The sequence below is a fragment of the Vombatus ursinus genome, unplaced genomic scaffold (assembly GCF_900497805.2).
Source record: "Vombatus ursinus unplaced genomic scaffold, bare-nosed wombat genome assembly UNPS02006874.1, whole genome shotgun sequence".
Taxonomy (NCBI): domain Eukaryota; kingdom Metazoa; phylum Chordata; class Mammalia; order Diprotodontia; family Vombatidae; genus Vombatus; species Vombatus ursinus.
This window is the reverse complement of record NW_020946652.1, coordinates 4719758-4746144: the sequence shown is the minus strand read 5'-3', so window position 1 is coordinate 4746144 and position 26387 is coordinate 4719758. Positions and strand designations below refer to the sequence as shown.

Here is a 26387-nt window from a genome sequence, read left to right as displayed (position 1 = left end):
AGCCGCTGGCGCTGGGGGAGGGGGAGAGGAAGACCAATGCCATCAGTCGAAGCCCAGGAAGAAAATGGGCACAGCAGCCCACGCTCCATCGCTGCCCAGCCGCTCTTGACGGCTGGATTTTAACGCTCTCCCCCCCAGCCCCTCTTTTCTTGTTCCCAAGCTGCAAGGAACAAGTTCGGAAGGCTTCCCCTTTCCCCCCCCCCCCCCCCACCTCCTCTTCCCAGTCATTTGCCCCAGCGAGCCTTCTCTGCTTGGAGTTTCCTCTTCCAGACCAGAGTGAGCCCCAGCCAGAGTGAACAGAAGCCTGGAACCCCACTCAGAGGCGAGTCAGGGCCGGAGCCGGAGCCGGAGCCGGACCAGGAGCCGGACCAGGAGCCGGACCAGGAGCCGGAGCCCGAATCTGAGCCCGATCTGCCGCGGGCACCCGGGGCTCTGTCGGGCGGGCGGGCCAGCCCTTCCTGGGCTCTGACTAAGCCCCTTGAGAGCTAGGCTCAGTCCTGAACTTGACCTCCAGCGCCCACCCGGGGGCGCCGATGGATCCCCCGGACCTTCCTCTCCGTCCGACGCGGGAATGCCCCTTGCGCTAAGCCACGCCGGCACCCAGCTGCTGCGGGGCGGGCTTGGGGCGGTGGCGGCCGCTGGCGCTTGCTGACGGCGGGGCAGGCTAGCTCTTGGGCAGCCTGTGCCCCTTGGGGAGCGAGCCGTCGGCGGTCTCCGGGAGCCCGGCTCTCCCCTGGGCTGACGCGAAGGGCCCGGTGGGCCAGACGACGATGTGGCTCTGTGCGCTCCGGGAGCTGCCGCGCCTGCCAGCCGCCGTCTCAGGCCAGCAGCCGCCGAAGGGCAGGATGATGCGTGCCCGCAGCGCGCCGGTGCCCGGCGCCTCCTCCCCAGCCGCCCCCTCCTCTTTTTCCGCCGCCTGCTTCTGCTGCTCCGGACGCGTGTCGCCTTCCCCCCAGGGCTGGGATGGGGGCCGCAGAACTGTCTGAGCGTCCGCGGCCGCCTGCGTCTCGGATCTAATCGATCGCTCTCCCGGTTGGGCCGGCTGTTGTCTGCGTGCAAGCCGGGGACGCCGCTCCGAACCCGGGGCGAAGGGCTCGGCGCCTCGGGTGCGCCGGCACGCCGACAGGCTCGGAGCAGGGCCCTCGAGGCGATGCCCTGAAGCCTGGGACGCTCCAGAGCCGGGGCCCTCCTCCTTCTGGGCCGACCCATGGCAGGGAAGCCCTGCTAAAGCGGCCCAGGGAGGGGCTGGGTGGCGTCGAGCACCCTCAGAGACTCCCCGCCGCGCCAATCCTGGGCAGAGCTTCTCCGACGGGGCTGGAGATCAGGGGTGCCCCTGCCAAGCCCTTCCAGACGCTCATTTCCCAAAGGTATTCCCACTGTGCGGAGCTAATCCAGGAGGAGAAAGGGATTTCCCTCCTGCAGACTGGGCTCTCTATCCGCTCCTCCCCGCCCCGTGCCCTCGCCGTGGGGGCGGGCGGTTCCCGGGGGCGCTAGGCTCCCGGGGATCTCCCTCCCCAAGGTCCCTCCCCTCCTTCTTTTTCTTGTTCCCTCCCTTCCTCCCTCCCCCCCTCTCTCCCTTCTTCCCTTGTCTACACCGCTCGTGGTGAATCGAGGTTCCCACAGCTTCTGGCGTTCCTGGAGCTAGCCCCACAGCTGGCAACATCCGCCACAGCCGCACCAAACCTAGTGAACCACCAGTACCCGGACCCCATCCCACCTAACCCCGATTTGTGCCCCCCTCCCCTTGCAGGCAGCCTTTGGCTTCCAGAAGCACGGCCGTCAGGTCCGTTTGGAACAAAACGTAGATCAACCGGTCCACACAAGCGCCGCGGGAGCCTGGGAGTGGTGGGCGATGTCGGCAGAGCTGGCGGACCTGGGGGGAATGGCTCTTTCGGTCTGGCAGAGGCCGCCAGCGGGGACTTAAGCGGCTGCCCGGCTCTTCCTCCCATCGCGGCTTCGGGGGTTTCCCGTCTACAGGCCCCCGTCTTTTACTCACTTTGTAGCCTTTGTTCTCGGGAGCGGGGGGCACGGCTGCCCGCCGCGTGCCGAACGCTTTGTGCACAGGTTTTATAGCAAGTTCTCACTTCCTCACCTTTTCTGGGGGGTCCCGGTGCAGCCAGGACCCCCCCCCCGGGCAGGTGTCTGGGGCCCCGGGCCCGGAACCGCCTTCTGATTTGGGGCCGCACCTCAGTGTACGTACACACACTACAGAGCCGGGCCGGACTCCAGGCAAGCCTGGCCGAGCGCCTTGCTCAGCCTCCCCTGGACAGCGGAGTCCCACGGCTCCAAGACTTCGGGGCCAGCGCGGGGGGCTCTCTGGGGAGTAGCCCGACTTCGGGGTGACCTCGGCCGGCAGAGAGAAAGCCCGTGCTTTCATTTCCTGCCACGGCGCCCCGGCAAGTGTAACACTCGGATTTATCTTCATTTTGTCCCCACCAACTAACAGCTCCTTCGTGGTCCCCCCAATTGCCCGCGGATCCAGACGGAATTGGTCGGCTGCTGGGCGCCCCGTTTTCTCTCCCGCAGCCAACACAGAGCTTCCTCGGCACTGCCTCCCCTTTGCCCGATCGAGGCACTTTCGGGGTCCTGACTGACCTGCCTTGGATCAGAAGGAAAGGCGGCCAGCCCTCCTTCGTCTTCGGGCCCAGGAGCCCCCAGGGGCTGCTGGAGTGAGGGCCCCGACGGCTGAGCCGCGATGGCCGCGGCTATCGCCAGCTCGTTGATTCGCCAGAAGCGTCAGGCTAGGGAATCGAACAGCGATCGGGTTTCGGCCTCCAAGCGCCGCTCCAGCCCCAGCAAGGATGGGCGCTCCCTGTGCGAGAGGCATGTCCTCGGGGTGTTCAGCAAGGTGCGTTTCTGCAGTGGCCGGAAGAGGCCCGTGAGGCGGAGACCAGGTCAGTGGCAGCAAGCGAGACCCGCGGCGGGCGTCCCTCCCTCCCCCGACCCCCGGCAGCCTCCTCTTTCTCATCACCTGGGTTCCGAATGCGCCCCTTTCCTCGCCATCCCACCTAGGCTTCAGCAAGCGCCAGCAATGACAATGAGCTCCAGAGGCCTGGGCCGGGATGGTTCCTTCTCTCACCTTGCATCCCGTTTCCCTTCCAAAAGCCTCCACTAACTGCTTTCCCTCCTTGCCTAGTCCCTCCTGGCTCTGTCTTCCACGTCCTGTCAGCTTACCCCAGGATCTTCCTTTCCACACATTCCCCATCCTTGCTCCATGTGTCCCTTTTCCTGTAATCATCTTCCCACAGTCTTCGCTCTCTCTTGGGAGTTCGTCTCTAGCCTCCCCTCTCCCCGCCTTTTGTGTTCAGGGGTTTGAAATCTGTAAGGACGAGAGGCCGGCAGGCCAGCTGTCGGCGACTCTGGGCCTGATGGGGAAGTCAGTTCTGGAAAGGACAAAGCTAGGCTTTGTCTGCGTTGTCTCCAGCTTCTTGGTTTCCCTTTTCTTAACTTAAAATGCCGTTAAATTCTATAATGGAGAATGGGGGAGGGAGGTGACGGGAGGAGCAAGAGCCGTATCAGCCCACTAGTGCTTATTTTAGGCGAGGATGGGCAACACTTTGAAGGAGAGCCAGAGCCCGGGTTTGGGAGAATCAGAGCAAACAAAATTCCCGCTCTCTCGCTCCCCCCTCTCCCTTATCTGACTGCTTGAGTGTGAGTGCATGACTCCAAGCATTCATTTCTTCTGCCTGGACTTCTAAGAAGAGGCCAAAGAAGAGTCTACTGTCTTCCCCAAAGAAAGTGGGGGACAACAAAGGTTTGCTGGTTCGTTTAACCTTTTGCATTTCTGGTTACTTTGTGTGTTTTGTTTGGGCCGAGGCAAAAACACTTGGATGAGGCAAATCCTTGAATGGAAGCGTCCCTTTCTTAAAGTCTAGTCAAGTTAGCTTAAGTTTTAGATGAGAGATTTAAAGGTATTCAATTATTGCGCAAATTAAGACAAGTGAAGGATGCATTTCATATTTATCGTAGACATCTAATATTAAATGAAAGGAGAGCAATCACTTACCTCTTGTGTTAGTAAAAAACTAAACAGCATCACAAGATTTTATAGCTGGAAGAGTAGTGATCACCTGAAATAACCCCTTGCTATCATGGAAGAGGAAATTGAGTCTCAGGGAAAAGGAAATTACTTCTCATTGGTCATATACGTAGTAAAAAATGAATTATGATATAAACCAAACCTTCAGAGTCAAAATCCAGTGCTCTTTGTCCTGCATCTCAAGGCCTCATAAATGTAAACAACTCAACCAGACAATATGGTTCGGTCTGAATGGTTCCCTAAAACCCTGGAGTTAATTCTTGAACTGTGCTGTGTTCCATGGATTTTCCCATTGTGTAGTTGGTAAGACACTGAATAATTCTATGCCATAGTTAAGAAATTGAGACAAGTCAAAACCACCCCTCTATCTGACAGGACTGCCACCCTTTTTGTGTTTTTTTTTTTTCATTTTAGTGTTCATGGAAAAAAATGTCAAGGCTCTGAATTCCCTTGGCTGTATTTCTAACCTGTAGCTATATCAATTAATTTATGTGAGTAAAGAAATCACACTTTTTTTTTTTACTGGACTCCCCTTTTCACTAAATAGACATTTCACGGTAAAATAACACTGAACCTGGGAGAATGGTGTCATGTCATTGGCTGCTGGTCATACTTCCAAAAGTATCTTCTTAGAACAGTGAATTTTAGACCACCTTGGAATTTATCCTGTTATTTTTTTTTCTACCTGACCATAGTATTCCTCTCTTCTCATCTGACTTCATGTATATCCATGTATCTTCTCAGAGAGATTCCTGATGGTTAGTTTTCTAGTTGAAGTTTGTCAGATAAAGTAAGATATTCCAAAGATGTCAAAGCTTGTGAAGATATCCAGAGGGCTAGTGCAGCATGCATTTCATCTATAAACCCAAGGATTTAATCAGTTCTCAAACTAGCAGATTTTCTGGTTTTGAGATCGGGTGCTATTCTTAATACCAACAAAGCAAAATAATGAATCTGTTGGTTTGCTCTCAGCAACCATGATTCACATTGCTTGGGGAGAACCTATTTATAGTGAGCCCAAATCTCCAGACTGGCAGCATGGATCACAGCACCAGACAGGGCTTTTTAATGATTTGGGGGGGTGGAAAGGGAGTGAGGTGGAGAGAAAACTTGCTAAAATCAAAAGAATATAAAATTCAGAGTGATTTCATGAAGGAACTTCCCCCCCCCCCAACTCTGGTAAACAGTACCTTTCTGTGCTGCCTCACCTGGATCTTGCCATTCATAAAACCATCTCTGGGTGAAGTACGCAAGCCAGGTAACAAATGGCACAAGAAGGTTAAGGGAATGGGCATGATAACAAATTTCTCTAGGATGATGAAAACTGCTTGAGTCTAGGTCCTTTGACTCCCAGGTAAAAAAGCTTGTTTTTTGGACTTGGAGTCCAGTGCACATGAGGGAAATGAGGTCGCAATCACCTAGCAACTGAGAGACTGTAGGTGATTCACCTACTGACCAGGGAAATTCCTCTTTCTCTTGCTTAGCACCTTAGGTCTCCCAGTTGACCCATATGTGGATAAAATACTGACACACAATTATTAGTGAATCTTGGTAAATTATATGATTCTCTTTGAGCAGAGTTGAAATGTGGAACTTCAAAACCAGGAGAATGTTGATAGCTATGACATTACACTCTAAGATGTCATGTTTTCTTTGTTAATGTACAATAGTAATGTTCCTATTTTCAGATCAATGTTTGCTGGTTTGGGAGATAAGAGAGGACATTTGGGAATGTCAGTCATTCAGGCTTTTGAAAACATCACTTTCAAGTACTGTATCCTTCTAAGTACCTTACTAGATTGTGAGACAATGAACTGCAAGGTAGGGGTGCTTGGGATTAGTTGCCTGGATGCTGTTCTGTGCTCTGTTTGAGGGGAAGGATTGAGGAGCAAAACCTGAGGGGCTCCACACTCATTTGTGAGCCACAAACTGTCTTTGGAAACACTTGTGTTTGATATTTCCTCATTTCATGATCGCCTGGATCTCAGGAGTCTGTGTATGAGTATAAACCAGCTATTTTAGAAATCACATTGTTTGGGAAGAACCTATTTGATGTGAGACCAGATATCCAGGAAAGTAGCAGCCCCCTTTGACTACTATAAAGATGACCTTGCTCATTGGTACATTAATGTTGTTCTATAGTACAAGGACTATCTTATTCTCCCCTGCCCTGCCCCGCCTTCAGCCTTCCCAGTCCCCTCTACCCCCCTTTTATATTACTGTTGGGTGAGCAAAAATGAATGAAAGTTGGTGGAGAGGTAAGCACATGAATAGCATCCCAACCTCCAAAACTAGTTAGAAGTGAGAGAGCTATTGAATGGAGTGTGAATCTTACATGTTCAGTAGGGGAGATTTTCTCAGGGAAATAATATAATTCTAAGTGAAACAATAGGGGTATGTGTGTGTGTATGTGTGTGTGTGTGTTAAATAATGTATTTGTTTTCCCATTAACTAAGCACTTAGGTCTATTTGGTCAGGGATTCATTTGGAGACACTAATACAGCAGACTAGATGACTTTTGAGGTCGCTTCAGAATCTGAAATTTGGTGATTCAATATGAGGAGAGATCTACCCAGAAACCAAACAAGCATAAAGTATAATCAACATCATCTCACTTTTCTTCTCTATGGGCTATTCTTTCCTTATACATTTTGAGGGAGAATCAATGCTTCATTAGAAACATTGAAAAAATTCATTAGAAACCCCTTTTCATGGTATAAAACGCATATACTCAATGACAGATCACAACTGTTTCTTCAAGCTCCCCAAAAGCTGTGATCTATGATCCGTGCTTTAAATACTTCAAGGAAGTGAACCTAAATTAAAACTCATTTTGTGAAGTTTCAGTGGTCTCATTTGTGTAGGCACTTACTCTTTCCACTCGTACAATCTTGCTTATCTGAAAAGAATTCCGTGCCCTTCATGCTTTCCTAGGTAAGTCTGCTTTGGGTGGTAATCTTACTGTGCCACATTTTGCTATTAGACAGTCTTTGACATAGAGGATTGAAAACATCGAAGACAGGGACGAGTTGAAGAAGCCAAACACTAGTGAATGGAACCAAATGCTCATCATCTGATCTGTGAAAGGGAAAGATGTTTTCTAAATGACTTGAACTCTTAGTCAAGGTAGGGCTCACAAATGGGCTTCTCTCTCTGGCAAAGTACACTGAGATTTGAGTTTAAAATCCCTCCTCTTAGACTTATGACTCATGATTCTGAGCCACAAAAATTGAGAAAATTAAATGCATCTGGTTTGACGTTTATCATCGAGATTTCTTTCCTCTCAGAACCCCACCAGAGGGTTAAAGTGGCATTTTCCATGGATTTTCTCATCCCCTTTCTACAATAGTACATTCAATTCTACAAATTATGTTTCTGTTGGAAGTTCATGTTGTCTTTGTAGCAACTCCCATGATCCCTCGATTCTTTTTATCCCTCAGAAATCCCATCAAGCAATACAGGATTAAAACTTTGAAGTTTTAATGAAGTTGATCTTCTTGGAGAGAATTAGAAGACCAATTTGCCAAATGCTAATAGCCTTTGAGTTTGGGGGAAGGGCAAGCAGAACTTGGGGAGAGGAACATTAAGAGTCAAAGCATGACTTACAAAATCAGGAACTCTTTCATCTACTGATACTTGGTCACCGTACCTCTCTTTGTCATAGACATCAAACATCCATTGGTATAGGCTGTTTCTTGATAGTTGACTTCCCAAATAATTTTCTTTGAAAATGATTGTATTCTATTACACTTTATTGGCTTGTCATTCAACGGACTTTGTGAGCATTGTGAAATTTATTGCTAGGCATTGCAGGTAGGGTGTCTACCAGCCACCCTGGTGAGAGACCCACCCCCAAGTATTGTCCAGCTCTCATTGTAGTATAATGCAATTTAAAAAGAAAATGGTACTTCAACAGAGACATGTTGTCATTTGGGTATCATCCTTGCCACACGTCAATATAGCTCTGAGGTCATCATGAAATCAATACTGGCTTTGTTCCTGGGGAAGATGGGCATGTCCTCCCCTCTAACTCTACTTGTCATCCTTGTGGCTTTTCAAATGGAAACATCCACATCTCCATTGCTCCCTGAGCAGCTGTCTTCTCCCCAATCTCCCCCGCCTTAGTATAGAAGTTCCTTGAGGGCAGGAGCTATTTCTTCTCTGTATGTGTATCCCCAATGCTGATCAGGTACAATGCTTGGCACACAGCAACTACTTAATAAATTATTTTTATTCATTCATTCCTGCATGCATGTAATACATTTTTGTTTCTGAAAGACAGTGGCTTTAAGTCAGGCCATATAGGATCATGTGAAAACACTAGGCTTGTTTATTCCAGAGAAGGGAAGATTTGAGGAGCACATGATCCTTTCCTCCAGGTGGCTGAAAGGATTCCATGTCAAACATATGAATTTTTCATGACCCCAGGTGTTGTATGCATGTGTGGGTGTTTCTGTATATGTGCAACTGTATGTGTTGTGTGTATGGTTACAGAACTAGGAACAATGAGTAGATTCTGAAGAGAAGCAAATTTAGGGGGTTGGTCTCAGGCAGGGGGAGAGCTTCTAAGCCCAAATAAATGAAACGGGCTGCCTAATTAAACAGCAGGGGGGTTCTCTGTCCCTGGATGTGCTCAGACATGCATTTGTTTGCAGTAGATGACCTGGGAGATGCCTCCAATCTCGGATTCTGAGATTCTATGTTTGATTTACAAAAAGGTGACTCTGTACTCCAAAGGCCTTGAATTGTCTTCTGAGTGTATGGGTGACTTCAGGATCAGAATAGCTGACCTCAAAGAAGAGCAGGCAGCTGGGGATATCTGGTTAAACATCCTGGGAGATGCTAAGCCTGGTCCCAGCAAACCTGCTGCTGTGTGCATTGATCCCAGTGCTTTGGGGGGTAAATGAGTACATAGATAAGGCATATGAGTCACAAGGTCAGCTAAATAGGCAGTCCCTGAGGATCTGTGTTGTTATGTGTGTGCTCCAGACCCAGGGTTCCAGGTAGATCTCTCCCTCCCTGGATGCCCAGTACCCCAGAGACTTTGAGGGGAGATAGCTACCTGTGGAAGAGAAAGGACGCTTGGGAGCCCTGGGCCCAGAGAGGTACCCTTTCTTCAGCTCAAGGTAAACAACTGCTTTAGATGTTTTGAAAGAGGGAGAGAAGATTGCCAAGTTCAGAGCAGTCTATCCTTGCAGAGGGCAGGCTGCTTTACTCCTTTGACGGTGAGCCCTGTTGGCAAACAGCTGCAGAAAGCTTGTGTGGCCTTGACTGAACAGATGTTTTGGTAGAGGACTAATACACTGGGGCTGTGATAGGGTGTTCATGTTTAAATTCTGGGTTGCTCATTAAAAAAGGAATATACATTAACAAGGTCTACTGACCTTTATTAACTTCAAAATAAAGACCATATTTCTACTGGAATGGAAACTCCAATGTAGTTTTTTCTTTGTTTGTTTGTTTGTTTGTTTTGCTAGGCCATGGGGTTAAGTGACTTGCCCAGGGTCACACAGCCAGTAAGTGTTATGTGTCTGAGGTCATATTTGAACTCAGGTCTTCCTGACTGCAGGTCCGGTGCTCTATCCACTGCGCCACCTAGCTGCCCCTGATGTAGAGTTAATCCAAAGACTGAAAAAGATGGTGGAGAGGAGGGGATTTTGGTTTTTAATAGTAGGAAATATAAGAATGTTTTCTAGGCCATTGTTGCAGTAGAGATTTTGGCATATGAGCCCCTTTCCTCCCGACAAGGTCTAGCCTGAATCTTGTTGGGTTGTGACATGCTGCTAATGGCCAGGCCTAGAAGTCACTCATCGGCCGGGGCAGGGAACATTGAGTGTTTATTCCCCCTGTCTGAACTCATGGGGCTTCAAAAGTGTAGCATTAACTCAGAAATCCATCTGGATGTGACCTGGCTATTTTTGGGGGCCAGATCTCTACCTTGGGGAGTCCTGCCTTCCTTCAAGACACAAGTCAGGTACCCACTTCTCCATGAAGCCTTTGCTGGTTCCTAACTGCTAAACCCTCACCCTCAGCTCCTTTTGATTTACCTACTTTGCAATGATGTCTATTTATTCTCTTTCCGTGGTTTTCTTGGATTTAATTACAGATGGGCCTCTTGCATCCCCCATTAAAATGGAAACTCTTTTCAGAGAAAAGTTACTTCATCTTTGGATTTGTAATCCTGATGCCCAGCACAGAACCTGATGCACAGGAGCTAATCAATTAATGTTGATTAAGCCCCTACTACATGCCAAGCACTGTGCTAAGCAGTGGGGATACAAAAAAAGTGAAAAGATAGTTGCTTCCCTCAAGGAGCTTCCAATCAAACAGAGGAGACAACATGCAAACCACTGCTTGTTGTTTGACTGAAACAAGAAGAGCCCAAACTCAATACTCCAATGTTAGTAGCACTCAACCCTATGAATCTCTGGAAGGCAGAAGCCTTCCTCAGCTCCTGGCCTGAGGACTGAACCAGATCAGGACCCTGAACACTGAGACTGTTCCCTGACATTTATTCTCATAGCAGCAAAGGCAGCACCTAGGAAGCCCAGCATTTCCCCTTCTTGAAGAGGTGGCCCCAGAGGTGATAGTTCAAGTAATGACCCATACTGCCTGGGAGAGTCTCTTAGTACGGCGACCAGGAGCAGGGCTCGGGCTTTTGCCCCATTTTGGCCTTGTTAGTTATGACATTCAAATGACAGATAAAGAGATCTCTTCTCCATGATTTCAGAGCCAGATCCAGCTTGTCTTTCTCATTCACACCAGAGGCGAGAGTCGGGAGGAATCTTGTTCCTTGCAGAAGCAGAGCAGGCAAACCCTCTCCAGTGTTCACATCATAGCAAGTGACAATAAAAGCTGCCTTTCTACTAGGCAATCCTATCAATCCAGGGTTTTCTCTCCATTTACAGTGAGTGCTAATCAACACATCTTTGTTTCAAGTATCCAGTGTGATTTCTTTGAACTCCTACGTTCCATCTCTCCCTGTGCCTCATCCTTCCTACCTGAGTTCTGAATCCTCACTACAGCCTCACATCACACTATCCCATCCTAGTTTCTCAGGCTATTGTCCCAGCATTGACCTCCCTTTCCTCCCTACAAAATCTTGACCCTTACAGTAATCCGATTCAATGGAAATGTTCGCCGTTAGCCTGGATTTCTCTGCCCATTTGTCCTGTTGCTACCTATCTCTTTGCAGATACAAGTCTTGGAATGCTTCCACTATCTGCTTCCTCTGTTATTTAATGAATGAGACTGAATGCCAATGGAGAGAGTCACATAACCATGTTGACTGAGTGTACTCTAAAAGCATTATGTAATCTCAATACCAACACCACACCAATACTTTTAGTTCTTGCGGATTTAGGATTATTGATTGCCTTTAAAAAATCACCTTCATTTCACAGACCCCCCCCCCCCTATTCTCCCCGTCCCAAATGAGTCATCTCTTGCAACAAAGAAGAAAGAAAGAGGGTGGAGAGAGACAGAGAGACAGAGAGAGAGAGACAGAGAAAGAGAGAGACAGGGACAGAGACAGAGACAAGGACAGAGACAGAGAGACAGAGAGAGAAACAGAGACAGAGACAGAGACAGTAAAAAAGAGATGGAGAGATACACAGAGACAGACAGATAGACAGAGAAACAGGGAGCACTTTAGTAAAGTTAGCCAATACACCAACCAAATATGAAAGTCTATTTGATAATCCCACATCCATAATCCCTCCCTTCTGCAAAGAGGGGAAGGTTCATTATCTTCCCCCTGAGAACAATTTGGTCATTATAATTAGATGACGTTCAGTTTCTTTTGTTTTCATTCTTTCTAGTTATATTGCTGTAATCATTGCACTTCTATTTCCTGGTTCTGCTAACTTCATTGTGCATAGTTCATTGATGTCTTCTCATATTTCTCGGAACTCTCAGAATAAGATAAACTTGCTTATGTTTTATGCTTATGTTTTCTTGTGGCACAACAATATTCTGGGATATCCATGTAGAAGGATTTATTGACCAAATCCCCACCTGATGTACATCTACCTTTTTCTAGTCATTACTCCCACCAAAAGTGCTGCCATGTATATTTTGGGCTATATGGGACCCTTCTTACTATCATTCTCATCCTTGGAGTATACAGTGGGGGTTTCTGAATAAAAAGGCATGAGGATTTAGTCACATTTTAAGCCTGATTCCAAATTACCTTCTACTTTCTAACTCCCCTAGCATTGAATTGTCATGTTCACCTTTTTGCAGCCCCCTTAACATAGATTTTTCTATCTTTTGTCTTCTCTGCTATTTTGGTGGGTGTGAGATAGAACTCCAGAGTTATCTTGATTTGCATTTCCCTTATGATTAGTGCCTTGGAAAAGTCTTTCAAGTGGTTGCTAATAGTTTATATTTGTTCCTTTGAGAACTCCTTGTTGATATCCTACTATATCCTCTCATTAGTAGGTAAGTGACTTGAGGGAAGAGATGGTTTTTGCTTTTTCTTTTAATCTCCAGCACTTAAGAGAGGACTAGTACATAAAAAGTGCATCATTAATGCTTTTCACTTGGGTCATTGATATACTTTGGCCACTACGAGTTACTCTCCTTTGCTCAGTCATCGCTCCAGGCAAACTGGCCTTCACACTATTCCTCTTCCTTGACATCTTTGTGCTTTCAAATCCTCCATGACTGCTCTTTGACTTCTTTGATTCCTTCAGAACTCAGCAGGAATTCTAGCTTCTATATGACACTTTTAAAATCTTAGCTGCTAGTACCCTATTCCCTAATTATTTTTATATATTTGCATATATATTTGTATGTGTACATGTTGGCTTCCCTGACAGATTACAACATCCTTGAAGTCAGGAACCATTTCATCCTGCTGTTTTCTGTTCCCATCATTCATCATCCAGTACAGTGCCTTTTGTATAATTGGCACTTACTACATATTTGTTGATTGATTGGTGTTTTGGCCTGGGATCCACTGAGGATATTGGTCTCGTGCAACCCAAAGTAGATCACTTACTTCTCTGGAGTTCATGTGCACCCATCTTTTTTTATTATACTATGTTAAGAACATGCTTGTTTTATTCCATAAATTAAAAACAAAATTTAAAAAGTTTAAAAACTAAAATGATGGAGTTGGGGCTTAATAACTGGCAAGATCCCTTCCAACTCCAAACCTGTCATCCTTGGTCTGTATAGATCATAATGTTATCTGCATGCAATTTTAAAAAAAAAATTCAATCTATATCTTTCTTTTTTTTTTCTTACTACTTTGACTAAAGATGAATGGATGAAAAGCATTTATTAAGTAGGTATAATGAGCCAGATACTATGCTAAGTTTTGAGAAAATAGATATAAAAGTAAGACAGTTCTTACCCTCAAGGAACTTGTATTCTAAAAAGTGGAGTCAATGCATATCAGAAAGTGGTGGCCTGGGAAGGGAATTTAGGTCTGAGCAATCATAGGGATGGCCAGTTGACCCATAAATCAGCCTATTATTAGTCTCAAACAGAAATGATAATAATGCTAAAGGCCTGAGGTGGAAGGGGAAATGGGAAACAGAGGCAGGAAGATGGTATAGCTTCATGGCAGTAGGGCCAATGGCTAGATGACCTTATAGGATGGAAAGGTGAAATGTGAAGTATGGTCTGGTCTGGGGCTAATGACATATAGAGGACTAAGTGCATTTATACTTACTCATAAGTCAGGACGACTCAGCTTCAGACAGGATTTCAAGGCTGAGTGGATGTGCTTTCCCAAGGGTAGGCAGCATGGGGTCTGGAGGGTTACTGGGAGGAGTGCCATGGCAGGTGGCACTGTGGTGGGCACAACGCTAGGTATTAAGGGCAGGCTGCTGCATCCTTCATCAAGTGTGCTCTTGTCTGGGGCCGCTGGCTCCAATGGATCATTTTTTTTCCAACCAGAATCTTTCATTTTTATCAGTTTAAGGAGTTATTTTATTACCAAAATAGCATGTTTTATGCAACTTATATTCTTAGTGAGTCACCTGGAATACTGAGTGGCTAAGTGAGCTGCCTGGGATCACATGGTAATATGTGTCAGAGGCAAGACATGGTCCAACTCTACCTTTTCAGTCATACTACTTCATGGTCTCTCTTCACAGAAACCTGATAGCAGCCCAGAAATCCCACCCATGAACTGATTCATTCAGTGTCCTGGGGTTGTTTTGATAAAAATACTTGAAATACTTATCTTACTTTCTCACCTCCCATTAATTTCTTAGTCTATTTTAAACTGGCTTTTGCCCTAATCAGTCAATTGTAACTGCTCTTTACATGGTTATCAATGACCTCTTAATTTCCAAATCCAACACCCTTTTCTCAAAACCCATTTTTTTTTACTTCTGCAGCATTTGAAACCATTGACCATCTTCCCTCCTCTTCTTGTGCACCTTTCCTTCCTAGGTTTTTATTACACTGTTTTCCTACTCCTTAACTGGTGACTACTCAATGGTGTTTGATCAATAACCACCCATGTTCTTACACCTTTATTACATTATATTGGTGTGTCCAGGTTTTAGTCCTCTCCAGGTTTTAGTCCTCAGCCCTCCTCTGTTTGTTTGTTTGTTTTCTCTCTGCTCTGTCTTAACTGACTTAATCTCCTCCCGAGGGTTTGACTGTCATCTCTATGAAGCCTACTTCCAGAAATACATTTATAACTTCAGCACATCTCTCGGTCCATTCTAACATTGGCAACTTCCATTTGGACATTTCCAACTGAATGTTCTATAGACACCTCAAACTCAACTTGTATAATACAAAATCTTCATGTCCAAACCTTCCCATTTTCCCGGCTTCTCCATTGATTTTTTAGAGCACTGATTTCCTTACTAGTTCCTCTGCCCATCCTGAAAAATTCTTCATATTGACTTTAAGAATATCTTTAGATTTTCTTCTCTGTGTACCAGTAGTTTTCCTCCAATTGGATGTAAACTGCTTGAAGGTAGGAAATGTTTAGTTTTTTTTGCCTCTTTATTTTTTTTATTAATTTATTTTGATTTATCAATAATCATTTCCATATTCTTTTGAGTTTAAAATTTTTCTCCCCCTTCCTCCCCACCACCCTTCCCAAGATGGTGCACAATCTGATATAGGCTATACATTTACATTCATATTAAACATATTTTTACATTAGTGATTTAAGTAAAAATTAAAATCAGTAGGAGGAACCAACAGAAAGAGGAAACAAAACTCAACAGAAGTGAAAAAAAAATAGCAATTCGACTTCCATAGTTCTTTCTTTGGCTGTGGATAGCATTTTCCATCAGGAGGCCTCTGGAGATGTCTTAGATCCTTGTATTGCCGGGAAGGGTTAAGTTTATCAATATTAGTCATCACACAACGTGGCTGTTATTGTGTACAATGTTCTCTTGTTTCTGCTCACTTCACTCAGCATCAGACCATACAAGTCTTTCCAGGTTTTTCTGAAGTCTGCCTGTTCATCATTTCTTATAGCACAATAGTATTCCATTACATTCATACACCACAACTTGCTCAGCCATTCCCGAATTGATGGGCATCCCCTCAATTTCCAATTCCTTCCCACCATGAAAAGAGCTGCTATGAATATTTTTGTACATGTGGGTCCTTTTCCCATTTGTGTGATCTCTTTGGGATATAGCTCTAGAAGTGCTATGGCTGAGTCAAAGGGTATGCACATTTTTATAGCCCTTTGGGCAAAGTTCCAAATTGCTCTCCAAAATGGTTGGATCATTTCACAACTCCACCAACAATGCATTATTGCTCCAATTTTCCCACATCTTCTCCAACATTTATCATTTTCCTGTTTTGTCATGTTGGTCATTATGATAGGTGTGATGTGGTACCTCAGAGTTGTTTTGATTTGCATTTCTCTAATCAATAGTGATTTAAAGCATTTTTTTCATATGACTATAGATGGCTTTAATTTCTTCATCTGAGAACTGTCTGTTCATATCCTTTGACCATTTATCAATTGGGGAATGGCTTGTATTCTTATAAATTGGACTTAATTCTCTATATATTTTAGAAATGAGGCCCTTATCAGAGAGACTGGTTGTAGAAATTTTTTCCCAATTTTCTACCTTCCTTCTAATCTTAGTTGCATTGACTTTGTTTGTGCAAAAACTTTTTAATTTAATGTAATCAAAATTATCTGTTTTGCTTTGCGTAATGTTTTCTATCTCCTGTTCGGTCATGAATTCTTCTGTTCTCCATAGATCTGACAGGCAAACTATTCCTTGCTCTCTCAGTTTGCTTATAGTGTCAGCCTTTATATCTAAATCATGAACCCATTTTGACTTTATTTTGGTATATGGTGTGAGATTTTGGTTTATGCCTAGTTTCTGCCATACTCTATTCCAGTTTTCCCAGCAGTTTTTTTCCAAAGAGTGTGTTCTTATCCCAGAAGCTGGGGTCTTTGGGTCTATCAAATAATATATTATTATAGTCATTGACTACTGTGTCTTGCATACTTAACATATTCCACTGATCTACCACTCTATTTCTTAGCCAGTACCAAGCAGTTTTGATGATTGCTGCTTTATAATACAATTTAAGATCTGGAATGGCTAGGCCACCTTCCCCTGCATTTCTTTTCATTAGTTCTCTTGATATTCTGGGCCTTTTGTTTTTCCAAATGAATCTTGTTGTTATTTTTTCTAACTCTATAAAATAATTTTTTGGTGGTTTGATTGGTATGGCACTGAATAAGTAAATTAGCTTAGATAGAATTGTCATTTTTATTGTATTAGCTTGGCCTGCCCATGAGCAACTGATGTTTTTCCAATTACTTAGATATGATTTTATTTGTGTGAAAAGTGTTTTGTAATTGTGTTCATAGAGTTCCCGGGTGTGTTTCGGGAGGTAGACTCCTAAATATTTTTTAATGTCTACCGTAAGTTTAAATGGAATTTCTCTTTCTATCTCTTGCTGTTGGACTTTGTTGGTAATATATAGAAATGCTGATGATTTATGTAGGTTTATTTTATAACTTACAACTTTGCTAATGTTTTTTTATTATTTCAAGTAGTTTCTTACTTGATTCTCTGGGATTTTCTAAGTATAGCATCATGTCATCTGCAAAGAGTGATAGCTTTGTTTCTTCTTTGCCTAGTCTAATACCTTCAATGTCTTTTTCTTCTCTTATTGCTAAAGCTAACGTTTCCAGTATGATGTTGAATAACAGTGGTGATAATGGACATCCTTGTTTCACCCCCAATCTTATTGGAAATGCTTCTAGCTTGTCCCCATTACATATTATGCTTGCTGAAGGTTTTAGATAGATGCTATTTATTATTTTAAGGAAGACTCCATTTATACCTATGATCTCTGGTGTTTTTAATAGGAATGGGTGTTGTATTTTGTCAAAAGCTTTTTCTGCATGTATTGAAATGATCATGTGGTTTCTGTTAGTTTTGGTGTTGATATGATGAATTATGCTGATAGTTTTCCTTATATTGAATCAGCCCTGCATTCCTGGTATAAATCCTACCTGGTCATAGTGTATTATTCTTGTCATAAGTTGCTGTAATCTATTTGCTAATATTTTGTTTAAAATTTTTGCATCTATATTCATTAGAGAAATTGGTCTATAATTTTCTTCCTCTGTCTTTACTCTTCCTGGTTTAGGTATCAGCACCATATTTATATCATAAAAAGAATTTGGTAAGATTCCTTTTTCACCTCTTTTACCAAATAGTCTATATAGTTTTGGAATTAATTGTTTTTTAAATGTTTGATAGAATTCACATGTAAATCCATCTGGCCCTGGAGATTTTTTCCTAGGGAGTTCATCAATGGCTTGTTCAATTTCTTGTTCTGAGATGGGATTATTTAAGTATTTTACTTCCTCTTCTGTTAATCTGGGCAATTTATATTTTTGTAAATATGTATCCATTTCACTAAGATTGTCAAATTTGTTGGCTTATAGTTGGGCAAAATAATTCCTAATTGTTGTTTTAATTTCCTCTTCCTTGGTGGTATCTTCACCTTTTTCATTCTTGATGGTAGTAATTTGGTTTTCTTCTTTCTTTTTTTAATTAGATTAACCAAAGGTTTATCTATTTTATTGGTTTTTTCATAAAACCAGCTCTTAGTTTTATTTAATAGTTCAATAGTTTTCTTAATTTCAATTTTCTTAATTTTTCCTTTGGTTTTCAATATTTCTAATTTGGTGTTTAATTGAGGATTTTTAATTTGTTCTTTTTCTAGTTTTTTTAGTTGTATGCCTAATTCATTGATCTCCTCTTTTTCTATTTTCTTTATGTAAGAATTTAGAGATATAAAACCTCCTGTAAGAACTGCTTTTGCTGCATCCCATAAGTTTTGGTATGTTGTCTCATTATTGTCATTCTCTTGAATAAAATTATTGATTGTCTCTATGATTTGTTGTTTGACCCAAGCATTTTTTAGGATTAGATTAATTAGTTTCCAATCATTTTTTAGTCCATGGCCCTTTATCACATATAATTTTTATTGCATCATGATCTGAAAAGGATGCATTTAATATTTCTGCCTTACTGCATTGGTTTGGGAGGTTTTTATGCCCTAGTACATGGTCAATTTTTGTGTATGTGTCATGTACCACCAAGAAAAATGTATATTCCTTTCTATCCCCATTTAGTTTTCTCCAGAGGTCTATCATACCTAACTTTTCTAATGTTCTATTCATCTCCTTAACTTCTTTCTTGTTTATTTTGTGGTTAGATTTGTCTAGTTCAGACAGGAGGAGGTTGAGGTCCCCACTGGTATAGTTTTGCTGTCTATTCCTTCCTGTAACTCCTTGAACTTCTCCTCTAAGAATTTGGATGCTATACCATTTGGTGCATATATGTTTAGTAATGATATTACTTCATTGTCTATGGTGCCTTTTAGCAGGATGTAGTTTCCTTCCTTATCTCTTTTGATAAGATCCATTTTTGCTTTTGCTTTGTCTGAGATCAGGATTGCTACCCCTGCTTTTTTTATTTCAGCTGAAGCATAATATATGTTGCTCCAGCCTTTTACCTTTACCCTGTATGTGTCACTCTTTTTCAAATGTGTTTCCTGTAAACAACATATTGTAGGATTATGTTTTTTAATCCACGCTGCCGTTTTATGGGAGAGTTCATTCCATTCACATTCACAGTTTTGATTACTATCTGTGTCTTTTTCTCCATCCTCCCCCCCCCCGTTTATGCTTTTCTTTCTCCTTTCTCCATCCCCCCCACCAGTGTTTTGCTTTTGACCACCGCCTCTTTCAGTCCCACCTCCCTTCTATTATCCCTTTCCCTTTTCTTCCCCTTTACCCTTACTGCTTCTTCCCTCCCTTCTATCCCCCCTCCTTTTTCTTTCCCCTTTTCCCTCCTACTGCCTATACTGCAGGTTAGATTTCTATACCTAACTGATTACATCATTCCCTTCTTGAGCCAAATCTGATGAGAATAAGGTTCAAACAATGCTCATCCCTCTCCCTTCTTTACCTCTGCTCTAATACGTTTTTGTGTCTTTTCCTGTAATGTAATTTACCCTTGTCTGTCTCCTCCTTTCTCAGTACATTTTCTTAGCTCAGACTAATCCACTTACTTCAATCCATTTAACCCACTTGATTAAATTTTTTTTATCATTACATCAAAGTCAACTTATATCCACCCCCTTTATGTATACTCCTTTAAGATGGTATAATAACAGTACAGTTCTCAAGAGTTGTGTCATCTTCCCTTGCAGGGATGTAAACATTTTGCCCTTATTAACAATATATTGTATCTTTCTGTCCCATTTACCTTTTTATGTCTCTCTTGAATCTTGTACTTGAAGATCAAATTTTTTGTTGAGCTCTGGTCTTTTTATCATAAAGGTTTGAAAGTCCCCTATTTCATTGAATATCCATCTCCTTCCCTGGAAAATCATGCTCATTTTCACTGGGTAGTTAATCCTTGACTGCTTTCCAAGCTCCTTTGCCTTAGGGAATATCAAGTTTCACACCCTATGGTCTTTTAATGTACAGTCTGCAAGGTCCTATGTAATCCTGACTGTAGTTCCATGATATTTAAATTGTTTCTTTCTGGATACTTGCAGTAATTTCTCTTTAATCTGGTAATTTAGAATTTAGCAGTTATATTTCTTGGCGTTTTTAATTTGAGATCTCTTTCAGACGGGGAGCGGTGGATTCTTTCTATAGTAATTTTGCCTCTGGTTCTAGGACTTCAGGGCAGTTTTCCTATATGATTTCCTGAAGAATATTGTCCAGGCTCTTTTTTTAATCATGATTTTCAGGTGGGCCTATAATTTTTAAATTGTCTCTCCTGGACTGATTTTTCAGGTCAGTTGTTTTACCCATGAGATATTTTATGTTTTCATTTAATTTTTCATTTTTTTTTGTTTCTGTTTGACTGATTCTTGCTCTCTCATAGAGTCATTAGTTTCCATTTGTTCAATTCTAATTTTTAACATAGTGTTTTCTTCTGTTAGATTTTGTACTTTCTTCTCCAATTGGTCAATTATATTTTTAAGGGATTTGTTTTCTTTGGTGTACTTTTTTCCAGTTGGTCAATTATATTTTTAAAGCATTTGTTTTCTTCAGTGTACTTTTTTTCCAGTTGGCAAATTGTGTTTTTTAGGAACTTGTTTTCTTCAGTGTACTTTTTTTTCCAATTGACCAATTGTACTTTTAAAGGATTCCTCTGCCTCTCTCATTTGACTTTTAATGTCTTTCTTGAGTTCTTCTAAGTAGGCTTTTAGGGCTTCAGACCAGTTCATATTCCCTTTAATGTTGCAGATGTGGGTTTGTTGACTATGTTGTCCTCTTCAGAATTTCTGTCTTGATCTTCACTCTTCTCATAATATGAGTCTATGGTACATATCTTTTTACTCATGGTGTTTCTTTGTTCCCTGGCCTTTAAAGAGATTAAGCTCTCCTGCTGGGGAGCAGAGGGCACTGACCCAAGCTTCTTGTGTTGGGAACCTAGGTCTTGGTCACTGGCTTTGTGTGCTGGGTCCTCTTATGTTGGCAGTTGGAGGTTGTAGGGTTGTGGCAGCTTATCTGGTGTTGGGCTGGAATCAGCATGGCTGAGACTTCCAGGCAAATCTGGGTTGCCTGCTTTTCCTTTCCTTTAGCTTTGTTCAGCTCCTTTTAGATAAATGCTATCAGGTGTTTATCTGCCTGGGGCCCCTTGCAGTGCTGCCTCCCTTATTTCTGTTGAGGCACTGGGAGACTTCTTGTAGAATGCCGAGGCACCTGGAGTAAACCTAGGTTGCTTTCTTCAGCTCCTTTCAGACAATGCCGCCGGGTGCTGATCCAACTGGGACCCTTTGTAGTGCTGCTTCCCTTATTTTTGCTGAGGCAATGGGGGACCCATTTATGGTAGAATGCCAAGGCATCAGAATCTCCTCCTGGTGTGCTAATGTGAGTCTTTCCATTAGCTGGGTGGGTGACTCCTGTTACATACTGCTCCCCTTCCCCCAGGGTAAGAAGGGCCTTTCCCGTTAATCCCTTTAGCTACCTGGGTTACTGCACTACTGCACCCTGTCTTTCTTCTGGTTCAGCTGTTCCAGGGTTTTTTCTGGGGTGATATTTTCTGGGTTTTCTGAGGTTGATAAGGGAAGGTAAGAGCAACTACCTTTTTACTCCGCCATCCTGGCTCCCGGAGAAATGTTTAATTTTTGTCCTTTAATCCTGACTAACAAACTTTCTAAGGCAGTGTCAGGCAAATAGTAGGCAATTAATAAAGAAATGCTTAACGAATGAACCTAATTGAAGCATACTTAATTACTTGATGGAATGAAACTTCTATTGTGAGCCATCTACTGTGGACTTTCTGAAACCTAAGTTTAAAAGGGAGATTGAAAGGGGTGAAAAAGAGAAATGGGGAAAAAGGCTGATTTTTTTTCAAATTTATTTTTGTTTTGGAAACAAATAATGATGGAAATTTTTCACCTCTGGGTTGTTAACTTAGCAGATGTTGCTGGTCACAGCTGTTACCAGGGTCTTCACAAGTAGCCTGAATTAAATAACGCCTTGTATTATTGAGTATCAAGAAGAAAAAGCCAAATGATTTCCAGAAAGGAAGGATCCCCTGGCAAAAAAACCAAAAAGACGAAGAAGAACAAGTTAGCAGCAAACCAGAATCTCCTTGGTCAAGTATAGGCAGGTCAGTTTCATACTGGGAATAAAAGATGAAGAGGAAGGCAGGACCTACAGTTATCAAGAAACCCCATTCTCTCCAAGAAACTCTTAGCTGGGCTGCATTTCTGATTTTTACTAAAACAAACAATCCATTTTAGGGAAGAAACAGGGAATGAATGTGAGGGGAAAGAAAACTCTGCAAGCAGGCCCAAATCTTAGAACTTGGTAGAATGTCTGGTGCTTTCTTTGTTGGTCTTTCATTATTGCAACTCAAGGTAACAGAAGATACTGACCTGGGGAGGGTCAGGGGAGGAGGGCTAGCTCTGCAGCCCTTTCCACAGTCTTCTGTGTTGCTGTTCTCTGCAGCTTTTCTCAGGAAGTGAGTTGGCATCTTGTCCATTACCATGCCACCTCCCACATGCTGCAGCTCAAGTTTCCTGAGCAGCCTACCTCCTCCTTCTCCACCCTCTTTCTAAAAGCAACAATAAGGGAAAAATACCTAGAAATGGAGTTAGTCTCTGTGTTTCTCAAAATGACTCTCCTTTGTGGTATCCTGGTACCTGGATATGAATGAGTTTTGGCTTAGTTGGGAATTCATTCTCAATATGACCTGTTTGATGGAGGACCTATTTTCCAGAATTAATGCCTGACTACTGAAGAATGAAGTCACTTTGCCCCTTTGGTTTCCTTTGTCCCCAGTGGCCATATGTCTTTAACTGGTGTGCTCAGCATCAGTGACTCTCAGATTCAAGGGACCTCAGAGACAATCAGAACCCCTCTATGGCATGCTAAGTAATTTTTGGTGATGTACAATACGGGGTTACTCCCTGTCTTTTGGAGTAGCCCACTCAGTTTTTGGATAGCTCACATTGTTAGAAAGAGTTTGGGGTTTGGTTTTGCCTTTGCTTCATTTTTTTTTCTTTAAATTTCATCGAGCTTAAATCTGCTTCTTTGTAGTTTCCTTGGAAGTCCACTTACTCTGCCCTCTAGGGAGAAGAAGAACAAATCTAATCCCTCTTCCAGGGAGACTCCTTCAAGTCTTGAAGACAGCTACCACACCTCTCCTACTTGTTCTCTTTTCCTGCCTAAATGATCCTAAGATCTCCAGCTCATCCTCTTCTGTCTAGGTCTCAAGGCCCTCCCCTCAATATGAGTACCTATCCCTTGGTGGTTGCCAGCTAATTAATATGGAAATTCCTAACTGGGCTGTAATTTCCTCAGCATATAGAAGGCTCTGTGTGGGAACGCCATACGCCAACATAGATCCCAAATCAGTTCAGTGGACACATCCTTAGGGAGTTGAATGAGTCACATGGAGGTTAAAGGCTTTCCCAGGGTTACAAAGCTAGTGAATGTCAGGGACAGAATTTGAACTCAGAGCTTCCTGATTAGCCACAAGGGCATGTTTATTATTATTGTTCTTAAAATATGCCACACAGAATAGAACATGATGTTCCAAATGTAGTCTAGCCAGGGGAGAGTGAAATGGGACGTGGACTTTGAAATTTTGCACAGCATGACTATTAATTTAGCTAGCTTGGCATTACTGTCCTTCCCCTACTGCTTGACTCTTGTTGAGTTTATGGCTCCTAAAGTGCACAGATAATCCCCCCCTTTTTTTTCCTAGACGAACTTCTCTCTAGCTCACCTACTTCATCTTGTACTTGTGAAATGAATGTTTTTGGAATGATGTGTAAGATTTTACATTTATTTTCATGTTCTTTTTGCCAAAGTATCCACATTCAGTGCAAAGTGGGGCAACCTCAGAAGCATCTCAAATGTATATGCCCAATCTGGGAAATCAAGCTGCTTGTTAGATCTCTCCTTTCAATGCCTGGTCCTGAACCAAAGAGTCATTGATTTCAAGCTCCATGAAGCTGTTACTATAGATGTTACAATGGGCAGGGTACTCCACAGTGCTGGTGAGGCAGCTGCACCCTTTGGGCTTTGTGCAAGCTGGCAGATAGGGAGAAACAAGGCCTGCTGCCCTGGTCGGGAGAACTGGAAATCTGACGCTTGTCTGAGAATTTAACAGTAAAGGTAATTTAGAGATACAGGCCAGTAGTGTCAAACTGAAAAAGAAATGGAATCCTACAGCAGCATATTGACTTACAAAACCACAAATTACCTTTACCTGGTTTGCATTGTCAATCCAAAAATCCAATAAACATTTATGAAGCATCTCAGACAGTCCCCTGATCTCAAAAAGTCTACAATCTCATAGGGGGAGACAGCATAAAAGAGTAGGCAGGAAAGGGGGAGGGGGCAGGACACCAGTGGGTACCCTACATGGGGGCATCTTGTTCCATGGAGTTGAAACCAGACAGGGCAATAGATGTGAAGTGGAGAGAGCTGAAAGTCCAGTTTCTGCTCTCTATAAAGGAAGGCATTGGGATGGGTTTGGCACTCTGCCCTCCAGCCCTCCAATCAGAGAAGAGAGGAGGCTAAGGGAGAGAGAGTTAATCAAAGCTTGAGTTAGCAGCATGATAGTGGGTTTAGAAGTGATTCTCTTATCCTGGGAGGGGCATCTTGTTCCGTGGAACTATAACCAGGTGGGGCAGCAGATGCAAAGTGGAGTGAGGAGTGAAAGGGTTAGATTTTGCCCTCTGTAAAAGAAAAGGGCAAACATATATTATCTTTTTAATTTATTTTATCAAACATTTCTCAATTCCATTTAAATCTGGTTTGAGCTGCTCTCAGGGAGTTTTGCAATCCAAGATTCTGACACCTGTATTTAAAGCCAAACCCCTCATTTAGGCAGACAAGGAAACTGAAACCCAGGGCAGGAAAATTCCAAAACCAAGGTCGTAGACAAAGCCTGGACTACATCTCCTGGCTTTGTGGTGTGTGTGTGTGTGTGTGTGTGTGTGTGTGTGTATGCGTGTGTGTGTGTGTGCGTGTGTGTGCCCGCGCCTGTATTTAATCAACAAGCATTTACAAATGTTTATCTTACACTGGGCCCCGTGTTAAGGTTACAAGGAAAGTAAAACAACAACCACAAAAATAAAGGGCTTCCCTGAAGGAATTTGTATTCTAACTCACCAACATTTTACTTAATTCCCAGAAAACCTCTTAAGGCAGACACAAGAAGTGTTATTCTTCCCATTTTTTACAGATAAAGAAACTGAGGCTCAGAGAAGTGAAGCTCTTTTCCCACTGTCACTCATGGAGATGGGATTGGATTTCAGGTCTCTCCTGAAGCCAAGCCTCCCCTCCCATTATGCTGCCTCTTCGGCCTTGGCATTCCATTGAGACATCGCTATCTTTGACTTTCTAATAGGAGAAATAATTAGTTGTGAGGAATAACAGTTCTCATCAAATGCATTATGGTCCCGGTGTTTTTAGACCCAATCTACTACCTGTTCTGTGCTAGACACCATTCTAGGTGCCAGAAGGAAGAGGATATTGAAATCAGTGCATCCCAACGTGACCGTTGTTCCTGCTGGACAAACAAGAATGTCAGAAGATTGATTGCACTCCCGGAGTCCTTTCTCTGTGCAGTGGTGCTGCTGTGCCCAATTAGCCAGTTTCTACCCTGAAATGTCCATTTTTCATTAAAAGATTCCAGAATTCCTCAATTTCCTATAAAAAAAATCAGGCAATGAAGGCAGATTAAAGGGCTCTTTTCCTCTTTCATGGTTGGTTGAGGCACTAGGCATTTGGCCCACCGACTATTCTGGGAGACAAACTTGGCTGGCATTCACAGCCTTCCACAAAGCCAAGCCATTTTCCTCCATCATCATCAATGTTGTTGAGTGGCTACTTTGTATCGATAGCATGCCATATAAAGCCTTTCCAGCTGAATGTGCCAGCACAGCCAGGAATAGAGCGTGTTGGCTCTTATGGAGGGAGTTCTCTGGAATGTGATGTACTTGAGCCCCTCAGTTTGAAATAAAAAATAAAAGGAGCATTGATGCAGATCATTAGGACTCATAAAGTGGCAGCTGGAATATTTTCTCATCTATTCTCCAGTATTTGTATCAAGACACAAATCTCCAGGACCACCTGTCCATTCCCATGCCACACCCCAAAGAGCCTCCCCTGCCAATTCTGAAGAAAAGGCAGCTTTGATGGAGGCATGTCAATAGAAAATAAGATCTTTCATCTCTACCCCTCCACCTCCTCAGGAACCAGCAAAGAGGTCAGTGCTGTGGGAAGCACGAGAAATAAAGCCAGGCCCCAAAGGCTGACTCAGTCAATCTTGAGATCTGAAATTATTGGTAGGGCAACCAAACATCCCCAGCTATTGCAAGTTACAAA

At 43.2% G+C, this 26387-nt stretch overlaps 1 protein-coding gene across 1 annotated transcript in view; it reads left to right on the top strand.

Moving 5' to 3' along the window:
• Nucleotides 1-2695: 2695 nt before the first annotated feature.
• FGF12 (fibroblast growth factor 12) overlaps nt 2696-26387 on the top strand; it is a 232616-nt gene continuing 208924 nt past the window's right edge. Inside the window, exon 1 of the mRNA XM_027848835.1 lies at nt 2696-2894. Within this exon, the coding sequence (XP_027704636.1) occupies nt 2696-2894 (199 nt within the window). The remainder of the gene's footprint in view (nt 2895-26387) is intronic.